General features: G+C 45.5%; 1 protein-coding gene across 1 annotated transcript in view; it reads left to right on the top strand.

Moving 5' to 3' along the window:
- The window catches only part of LOC124595099 (sterile alpha motif domain-containing protein 5-like), a 64,327-nt gene extending 53,471 nt beyond the window's left edge, over positions 1 to 10,856 (top strand). The window contains exon 2 of the mRNA XM_047133697.1: positions 10,749 to 10,856. Within this exon, the coding sequence (XP_046989653.1) occupies positions 10,749 to 10,856 (108 nt within the window). The remainder of the gene's footprint in view (positions 1 to 10,748) is intronic.
- The last annotated feature ends 334 nt before the right edge of the window (positions 10,857 to 11,190 follow it).

An 11,190-nucleotide genomic window follows, 5' to 3' on the forward strand; every position in this document is an offset into this window, starting at 1 on the left:
CAGTGTGTACTTCTGCGAACGCTAGTGTGTAGTGTAGGTGCCCCGGTGGTCCCGGTCGCCTACGGTGGACTGGAGGCTGAGCGGTGGCCTCTCCAGTTGTCAGGATGCTAGGAAATGACTGTGGACGCGTCAGAAACACCAAAGAAAGATTATTAATTCATAACACCTTCATTCCTGCCGAGTACAATGTGGCCCGCGTAACACAGGCTGGCTGAGCTTGGTGATATCAACGACCTTCCCCGAGTCCTCACTGACTCGTAGCGATGACACCAGCTCCGGGCTGCACCAGTCTTGCTAGCGCAGCTCCGCGTGCTGTGACGTAGTGGAGGAATGTCCCTACTTCGTACTTCAGTCGCGCATGGCTGGTGGCGCACGGCTGGCCGGCCGGCTCAGGCAGCAAGCCGCTGCGCGTAGGAGGCTCCGGGTTGGAGTCCCGGAGCTGTCGGCACGAGAGGCTTTCTCATAGTGCGGAGTCTACTGTATCCCACCCCGTCTTCTTGCCTGCTCCTCCTGGTGGCTCGTCTGCGGTGGACGGGCGGAACGGGCTGCAGTCCCTCAGCGTCGTCGGCTCACCCGGTTGTGACGGCGAATGCACAGGGCCTAGGTCCCGCACGATCTCGACGACAGCTCACTGATGTGGTCAGCATTGGCGGCGAGCGAGTCTGCCGCAATGTCTGCTAATCCTGGGTTGATGATTGACAGCGGCAGCAGAGAGGAGCAGAGCTGGTACTGTCCCCTCACGTCTGCTGCTGGATCGGCCACCCTTACTGCAACATCTCCTTAATAAAGATTAACATGTCGATCACCGAACTGAGCGCTACGCAGCGACCCAGTACACATCTAACTGCAAGTCTAACTGCGAGTGCCTTGTTGCTATCAAAGCTGGCGTATTTAAAGGAAGCACGAGCGACGTCCTGTCGTCATGCTCGTTTGTAATGAACGCATTCGTTCGACTTACACTGCTGATTCATTTGTCGTACTCGCCCCTTAGGTGTTCTTGCGACCTCTGTCTTACACTCTACGAATGTCTCCGTCTAACACAAACCTGCGTGTTAAGCAATTCTCTCACGCCTGTTGTGTGTAAGCCGGCCATTGCCCCTGCGTGACGACACATTCTGATATATGTGCAACCCTCTTACCTCTTGGCTAACCTACCGCCTCTGGCTCTCGGCATAGGCAACGAAACTATGACAATATTCCACGTTTCCAACTCTTTACTATTCCGCGACATTACAGTAGTGACGATAAGAAAGAGACACTGAGAGGCGTTTGCAGGCCGTATTGAGCGTCCCAGTGGTGTCTATAGTGGGAGATACGACCTGGTACTGTGACTGTCGCGCCCCTGCCGGCGGGGGCACAAGGCGGGCGTGGCTGCGGGCTGACGGCTGGTGGCTGCGGCCCACCGCCGCGATAACTCAGCGGGCCCGACACCCGCCAGGAATGTGTGGCCGTGTCCTTGGCCGCCGACGCGGAATAAGCCTGCTATCTCTATCCGGCCCGTCTCGGCCGGCCCGAAACAAAGGCGTGGCCCCCTTCCTCAAAATAACAGCTTAGCTCACAATGGCGTACGCTGCCTTCATAGAGCCGCTGACTGCGATCTAAGTTTGCGTCGCTTATACAGGGTGATTCAAAAAGAATACCACAACTTTAGGAATTTAAAACTCTGCAACGACAAAAGGCAGAGCTTAGCACTATCTGTCGGCGAATTAAGGGAGCTATAAAGTTTCATTTAGTTGTACGTTTGTTCGCTTGAGGCGCTGTTGACTAGGCGTCAGCGTCAGTTGATGCTAAGATGGCGACCGCTCAACAGAAAGCTTTTTGTGTTATTGAGTACGGCAGAAGAGAATCGACGACAGTTGTTCAGCGTGCGTTTCGAACGAAGTATGGTGTTAAACCTCCTGATAGGTGGCACTTATCTGTCCGTAACTACCTGAACGTCAACTACCCGAGGCGATGGATCGGCCGCCAGGCAGCCCGTGACAGAGCACTTCATCACTGGCCTCCATAAAGCCCTGATCTTACCCCCTACGATTTTTTCTTATGGGGGTATGTTAAGGATATGGTGTTTCGGCCACCTCTCGCAGCCACCATTGATGATTTGAAACGAGAAATAACAGCAGCTATCCAAACTGTTACGCCTGATATGCTACAGAGAGTGTGGAACGAGTTCGAGTATCGGGTTGATATTGCTCGTGTGTCTGGAGGGGGCCATATTGAACATCTCTGAACTTGTTTTTTAGTGAAAAAAAAAACTTTTTAAATACTCTTTGTAATGATGTATAACAGAAGGTTATATTATGTTTCTTTCATTAAATACACATTTTTAAAGCTGTGGGATTCTTTTTGAATCTCCCTGTATTACCTGCCGTCATCCGAATTACGAAATTACAACCGCCTTCCAAAGCTAATTTCGACCAAATTAAGTGCGGGTAGTTTAACACTGCTCGCACTTTCCGCCCTCTCTTCCTTGCCCCACACATCCCAGTCCCACGCACTACAGAAATTAGTTTCTAAGTTCTTATAGCTAGTTATCACAAATCAACGAAAAATCGTTAAGGAGAATCGAACTGAAATTTGGCCTCGCTAAAACAGAAACTTCTCGTTGCTGTTTAGACGAGGCCAAATATCAGTTTCAGACATTGCATTTTATCATGGCTTGAACCACAAATTTTTGCCACGTTCTGTATATACACTATCACGGTGTAATCAGGGTGTTCAGAAACAGTTTGAACAGCTTGTAAGGTATTAGAGGTAGGTTGTGCTGAGAAATAATTGTTAAAAATTCGACACGTTGCGCCGTTTTGTAATTAATTAGCATTTTAGTTAGCCAGTCAGGCCGTTGCGCGCTCAAATTCAAGCAGCTCGCTAGAGGCGGTGTCACCAAATGTATTCTTAGTTCGTTCAACAAGAGATGGTTCAAATGGCTCTGAGCACTATCGGACTCCTGAGGTCATTAGTCCCCTAGAACTTAGAACTAGTTAAACCTAACTAACCTAAGGACATCACACACATCCATGCCCGAGGCAGGATTCGAACCTGCGACCGTAGCGGTCTCGCGGTTCCAGACTGCAGCGCCTAGAACCGCACAGCCACTTCGGCCGGCGTTCAACAAGATAACGATAAAAAATTAGACATACGATGGTGGTAAGGATGGAATTCGAGCCAAAGACTGAGCAGTCATGTGCACTATCATCTACGTTGCAACGGATCGATTGGCTCACTTCTATGATAATTAACACGGAAACTGCGAACCGTGTCAAATTTTTTTTTTTCTTAACAATTGTTTCTCAGCACAACCTACCCGCCAACACCCTTAACAAGTTTGAGACCGTTTTTGACCACCCTGTATGTTAACATGTGGTTTCTACTTTCCTTTCCTTTTCGTCAGTGCAGGACTGTCCATAAATCCGTAAGAGTACGAGGGGTGGAGATCTCTCCTGAACAGCACGTTGCAAGGCATCCCAGATATGCTAAATAACGTTCATGTCTGGGGAGTTTGGTGGCCAGCAGAAGTGTTTAACTTAGAAGAGTGTTCCTGGAGACAGTCTGTAGCAATTCTGGAGGATGAAGAGTGTCGCATTGTCCTGCTGGAATTCCCCAAGTCCATCGGAATGCGCAATGGACATGAATGGACGCAGGTGATCAGACAGGATGCTCAAGTACGCGTCACTTGTCAGAGTCGTACCTAGACGTGTCAAGGGTCCTATATCACACCAACTGCACACGCCCCACACCATTACAGAACCTCCAACAGCAGCGTCCATCGATTCATGAGGTTATCTCCATTCCCGTACACGTCCATCCTCTCGATACAATTTGAAACGATACTCGTTCAACCAGGCAACATGTTTCCAGTCATCAACAGTCCATGGTCGGTGTTTGACGGGCCCAGGCGAGATGTAAAGCTTTGTGTCGTGCAGTCATCAACGATACACGAGTGGGCCTTCGGCTCGGAAAGCCCGTATCGATGATGTTTCGTTAAATGGCTCGCACGCTGACACTTGTTGATGGCCCAGCATTGAAATCTGCAACAATTTGCGGAAGGGTTGCATTCCTGTCACGTTGAACGATTCTTTTCAGCCGTCGTTGGTTAAGTTCTTGCAGGCTCTTTTTCCGGCCGCAGCGATGTCGGAGATTTGATGTTTTACCAGATTCCTGATATTCACCATACACTCGTGAAATGGTCGTACGGGAAAATCCCCACTTCATCGCTGTTTCGGAGATGCTTTACCCCACCGCTCGTCCGCCGATTATAACACCACGTTCAAACTCACTTACGTCTTGATAACTTGCCATTGTAGCAACAGTAACCGATATACCAACTGCGCTAGACACTTGTTGTCTTATATAGGCGCTGCCGACCGCATCGCCATTTTCTGCCTGTTTACATATCTCTGTATTTTAATACGCATACCTATACCAGTTTCCTTGGCGCTTCAGTGTAGCAATCACTGTGCGCACCACACTAGTCTTCTTGCGGTTGCTACGAGGACCAAGACGCTACTTCTGCTTCTCCATTACTTTAATTGTATGTTTTCGTATCTCTGAAGAATGGACCGTGCATCCCTCTATAATCAAGGTGGTGTTGAGCTCAAGATGTTGAAACAAAGCTAACATTTTCCATCGAACTCATAGCCATACAATTTTCCAGTAACATGGACCATATTCTGAAAATATATTGTGAAACGAGAGTGAGCTTTTATTTTTTAGTTTTTACCAGCCATAAACCTCTCCTTTATGCTATATTTAAATAATCCTTTACTGCATAGTATCAACATAGTATCATTTATTTAAGAGTGTGCTTTAACTGCATTTTAAAATATGTTTGTTTTAGTTAGCTCCTTGGCCAGTTTATTGTACAGTTAGATTCCCTGGTAGAAATTATTTTTTTTATTTTTTGTTTAATTATTCTAGTTGTGTGTATGAAAGTCTGGCGTTTGTTTCATGGTGGTGAATGGCTCTGTTACTAATAATTAATACACCGTTCTTCTTAGTTGCTATTATACAATGGTATGGACTCATGTGATGGAGGTAGAATACGAAGTAGGTTAAAAAAATTCTTACCATGAAACCAATTTTTTATACTCCAATTATTACGGAGATCCGAACTTACCCATACGATGGGGTCGCTACTCCAAGAGGCATTTAAAAGTACTGTCAGCCTCCCTCCCCTCTTCAGGGAGAAATCCATGTACCTCTTCTCCCTGTGTCTAGCCTAATCGCAGAATCAAATGTCACATTGTTTTTGCTTGTTTTCCTCCCAGATTGGTTCCGCGTTGTGCATCTGAGGCGGTACATGGGTATTAACCTAGCTGGATGAATATGGGAAAATGTAAGCCACTCCTCTCTAGTTTGAATATTGTGTCCATATTTTTGTGCACTTGAACCTCAAAAATTAATGTGATAGCTGAGGAATAAATACACATGGGAGGAACATGTAATTACGAGGCACTTTATGTGACACACTTAAGAGCATAACATGATGGTGACCTTCTGTTAGTACTTTGTATTCCACTTCAAGTGGCAGTCAACATTCATATCTAAATATTTTGTGCTCGTTACTAATCTATGAAATTAAAGTTTACCTTTTTACATCATTATTTTTCCTCTTCAAGCTGGATTTAATGTTGTTTGTTTTCTTTATTTTCAACGTTACTTTATTGCTTACTGACTGAATGTAAACATCCTTAAGAGTTTCATTTGCTACTTAAGTCTGATGTTTTATATGTAATCTCAGATTTGCGGTCATTGACGAAGAGATTGTCCCCCGATACCTAGCATCTGGAATATCGTTGATGAATATGAACAATAATAATCCTAAGAGTCTGCTGTAACGATCTCTTGCAGTGATACAGTTTAGTTCTGAAAAATATTTTACTAAGATTTCGCGCTATTATAGACTGTTCCTGTCTTTACCCTCAGCACCACTTTTCCGTATGGAATCATTCGTATGCTACGCCTCTTATTCCTATTGATTATATGTTCTCCAGTAGAATTTTGTTGTCACACGCGTCAGAGGCCTTTAATACACCTAAAGTGTGACGACTATGACCAGCTTTCACTCTACCATAGGGGCTGTCCATAACTATTCGTTGGTAATTTCAGCTGTTTTTTCTCATTCTGAAGTTTTTGCCATTTGCGTAATAAAAATGGTTCAAATGGCTTTGAGCACTATGGGACTTAACATCTGAGGTCATCAGTCCCCTAAAACTTAGAACTACTTAAACCTAACTAACCTAAGGACATCACACACATCAATGCCTGAGGCAGGATTCGAACCTGCGACCGTAGCGATCGCGCGGTTCCAGACTGAAGCGCCTAGAACCGCTCGGCTACACCGGCCGGCCATCTGCCTAATAAGCGGTTACCTGCTGCGTTCAGGTCACACCAGAAGAATTCAATGATAAAGATTTTTGTGTTGAAATTTTGTGCAGCAGTGATTGTGATAATAAATGTATTCAATTTCCGTGTCAAAGTCTGTATATACCTTTTGCCAAGTCGTACCTAGATTTTGTTATTTATCTCTTAAGGTCGAAGGCCAATAAAAACGCTCTTGAACGTCATCCGCTAAGATTAACCTCGTTTAGTAGAATAGTGTCAGTCTTCAGGGTAACAGGATACAGGAGAATTGAGGAAAATGAATTAACAACTGTCGCAGCCAAGGATGCACATAGTGTTAAACAGGTGGTTCAGTGTGCCGCCGCTCTAGATTCTCTCACCTCGCTGTTGTGGTACAGTGTCATTCGTAGATGGATAGAAGAATGGCTGGAAGTACAGAAAAGAAGTTGATTAGTAAAATCAATACGCCTATGTCGTTTTCTTATCGCTTAGCTGTTGCTCCGATTTGTGGTGCTTGTGGCGTACAGACCACAGCGCGCTACATTTTCGTTTGTGTTTTATATTCAAACAAAACATCAGTAGAAAATTTATCTACGGATTTACCATCTATTTTAGCTGGCGATAAGACGAACGTGGTCTAAAACATCAAACTTGCTCCCTAAGATATTAGTAAGGCGCAGGTTCGTGTCCCACACCGGCGCACACAGTTTTAATATGCCAAAACACGTTCCGGTGCAAAGTGGAAATCCATTTCTGATATTAGGAAGGAACTTTTAATGTGTTATCAGGGTGGCTGGTTCATCCAAGTCTTCTGAAGAGACTGGCCATCTACATATCTTAAAGGCTGCGTGATAGTGTAACTGTGCGCGTTAAATAACGAAAAGTGTGAGGTCATCCACATGAGTGCTAAAAGGAACTCGTTAAACTTCGGTTACACGATAACTCAGTATAAACTAAAAGCCGTAAATTCCACTAAATACCTAAGTATTACATTTACGAACAACTTAAATTGGAAGGAACACACAGAAAATGTTGTAGGGAAGGCTAACCAAAGACTGCGTTTTATTGGCAGGACACTTAGGAAACGTAACAGACCTACTGAGAAGACTGCCTACACTACGTTTGTCCGTCCTCGTGTAGAACACTGCTGCGCCGTGAGGGATTCTTACCAGATAGGACTGACGGAGTACATCGAAAAAGTTCAAAGAAAGGCAGCACGTTTTGTATTATCGCGAAATATGGGAGAGAGTGTCACTGAAATGATACAGGATTTGGGATGGACATCATTAAAAGAAAGGCGTTTTTCATTCCGACGGAATCTTCTCACGAAATTCCAATCACCAACTTTCTCTTCCGAATCCGAAAATATTTTGTTGACACCGATCACTACGATAAAATAAGGAAAATCAGAGCTCGTACGGAAAGATATAGGTGTTCATTCTTTCCGCGCGCTATACGAGATTGGAATAATAGAGAATTGTGAAGGTGGTTCGATGACCCTCTGCCAGGCACTTAAATGCGATTTGCAGAGTATACATGTAGATGTAGATGTAGAACTCGAGTGAGATTGTGAGTGAGTAAGTGCAAAATTAACCAAGATTGTACAAGGGCGTTCGATAAGCAACGCAACACATGTTTTTTCTGAAAGCAAGTTGGATTTATTCATGATTCGAATAGACCATATTATTCCCCATTCTTTTGGCAACAAAACTCTACTTTCCAACAAAATCTCCGTTCAGTGCTACGGCCTTACTCAGCCTACTGGAAGGGCTTGCGTGGCCGCCTGGTTCCACTCTGCTGGTCCATGTGTGAGTCAATGTCACACTGCATCAGTAACCTCCCCGTAATCCATGTACTGCTTCCCGCTAAGTGTATCGTACATTGGGCCAAACAGATGGAAATGGGAAAGTGCTAGAGCCAGGCTGTAGTACAGTGAAGTTTTGTGGGCTCCTCTTGGGTGCGCAGACTTGTGTGAGGCCTTGCGTTGTAATGGAGAAGGAGAAGTTCGTCTGCACTTTTTGGCGACGACCACACTGAAGTTGTTTCTTCAGTTTCCTAAGGGTCGTACAGTACACTTCATAGTTGATCGTTGCACAAGGAGGGGGGACATCTGACAGAGTAACCCCTTCAGAGTCCCAGAAGACCGTCGCCTTGACTTTACTGGCTGCGGCTTTGAACCTTTTCTTCGGATGAGAGGTGGTATAGCATCACTCCACGGATTGACGTTTTGTTTCCGTTTCGAAGTAATGAACCTGTGTTTCGTCGTCTGTGACGATATTCGACAAAAAATTGCCACGATCAGCCTCGTAACGCGCAAGCAACTCCGCACCGATGGTTCTTCGTTGCTCTTTACGGTCTTCCGATAGGCGGCAGGGAAGCCAGTGGGCACACACCCTTGAATAGCCAAACTGGTGGACGAGTGTGTCGGCACTACCAACTGGGACGTCCCGTAGTGCAGCGAGGTGTTTGATTGTGATCCGTCGGTCACCTGGAATGAGAGTGTCCGCACGTTTCAACACTACAGGAGTTACAGCTGTATGTGGCCGACAAGGTTTGCTCGACCATGTTGCGGTGATAACAAACGCCTCACCCAACGACTCACCATTCTTTCATTGCCAGGTCCCCGTAGATACTCTCCAATTGCCTATGAATAACTAATGCTCTGCCCCCCCCCCCCCCACCACACACACACACACACACACACACACACACACACACACACACACACGAGCGCGCGCAGAGAGAGAGAGAGAGAGATAGCGCAACCAATCTGCTGTCTGTGCATGCATCCAGCTGTGTATAAAGGAAGTTCTGCTAATGAAAGGCAGCGTGTGCGGCGCACGCGACCCCGCGCCCGCAGCCTCTGGTGTGGAATGCGTAGGCCGCCGGGGTCGAGGCAGGCATCGCCCCGCACCGCATCACATCGCCTCGCATCGCGTGATATTGTTGGGAGCGAGCGCCGTCCCGCGCCATACATCCTTAATACCGGCGGCGCACGAGGGCGTGCCCGCTCCACTTGAAAGGCCCGTCGCCGGTACTGTATATGTTAATATCAGGGCACCGACCCCCAGCCCCGTACATTTACCGTATTTCATGTTCCGTCTAGAGCCGCTCAGGTGTTTGTAAACGAATACCGTTAGCCGTAGCAGAGAACACGTCCACTGAAATGTAATGTCTTGCTGTAGTCCACCAGGCCGCTATACAGCACAGTATTCCTCTCAATGCAGCGGTGTGCGTATTCAAGTGGAGTGCTGGGCCTCGGGCCTTCGGAAACTTTCTAAATTTAGTTAGACACATACAAGTCTTAAATTGTTAACTTTGGAGTAGTGGGAAGTGTAATCCTGCCTAGAGGGTCTGCTACTATAATAGTATAGCGGTGCAGAGGGTCAATCTGAATCCACCATCAAACATCTACAAGAGAATGGATGGAGCATTACGGGGCACTCGCCCCATGCCACTAAGAATGTACGTATTTCTCTTTGCAGCTGTGAGAGACACTACACACGACGCCACCATTGTTCCGAAGAAGGACGAAAGGAACGTTTCAACATTAGATGAGCTCATATTTCCAGAATAAACTTCCCTTACGTCTACACATTTGCTCTGTATACATACCAGTGCGAGTCTCGTAACTTTTTCACTTTAAATGAATTTTGAGTTAAAAATCTCTTTTCACACAGATGAATAATGACCACAGACTCATGAAACGAAGACCAAAGCGTTTTCGCAACTTCATTAATTATCAAGATGCACATCTGAATTTTTTACGCCAGAGTAATTCATCCTTATGGGAAGAATTTAGTGATATAACTCTTTCGTAGTTCTGACATGAAATTACAGATTAAACTTAAGTTCGATATGATGAACTTTTTGTTGTTGTGGCCGTTCGAATGGCTCACCGGTTGGAAGTTCACTTTCCTGGGAAACTACAGCCGCCGAGGGAAGTGGTACATGACTACGTCTCTCTCGACGGAGAGTAGCTTTCTAGTTGTCCCACTATTATACTGGCTGCAACGTTGCAGCATGTACATTTTACCATCGTTTTCTGGAATATGTAATCATTTGGGTACAGATATGGTCTAACGGAAATGTGATTATAATGCAGTGGTCCCGTAGAATTGATATCCCAGAACCCGACGCTGCCAATGATGCAGTTGGGTGTTATCCACTACAGTGATGGCTTCCATTACTGGAGGCTGTGAGCTTTGCTTAACCGGTAGAGTGTGTGTGTGTGTGTGTGTGTGTTTGTTTGTTTGTTGTTTTGTTTTGCGTGCGTACGTACGTACGCCTGCGTTTATTTTACTCTAGCTCGTCAGTGTATAACTCCAAAACCTAGCAAGTTTTCTTTGTTTTGTATGTGCCTATCGATAACTCAGCGCTATTTACATTGTACAAAAACTTTCTTACAGCAAGTAGTAATGAGTTACAAGAAGTCAAAAGAAACAGTGAGCAGCCAGACCATGACTACGTGGATAGCTCATTTTCTTTATTCAAGTAAGTACTTTTTGCTTCAGTGACCCACTACTTAAAATCCACAAATAACATTATTTTCTCTCTTTATATTGCATTTCTCCACAAGATATACTCCACGCTATTTAATTTACTTAGCTCCCCCCACTAGAAATTTCTTTTAGACTTACAGCCTTCTCTGGAATTTGATAAAATCAGAGGTAGGAAGTTTACAGGTTATCTCAACAGCATGAGCATGGGGGTTGAACCGATACGTTTCCTATTCGAAGGAAAGACCCCCAGCGTTCCGCTAACCTGAATCTAGAAACAAATTGAAATCGGAAGTTATCGGATTAGTGTACGGAAATCGAACCCTGCTTCTTCCCAGTGCAAGTCACTTAC

The sequence above is a fragment of the Schistocerca americana genome, chromosome 1 (assembly GCF_021461395.2).
Source record: "Schistocerca americana isolate TAMUIC-IGC-003095 chromosome 1, iqSchAmer2.1, whole genome shotgun sequence".
NCBI lineage: Eukaryota > Metazoa > Arthropoda > Insecta > Orthoptera > Acrididae > Schistocerca > Schistocerca americana.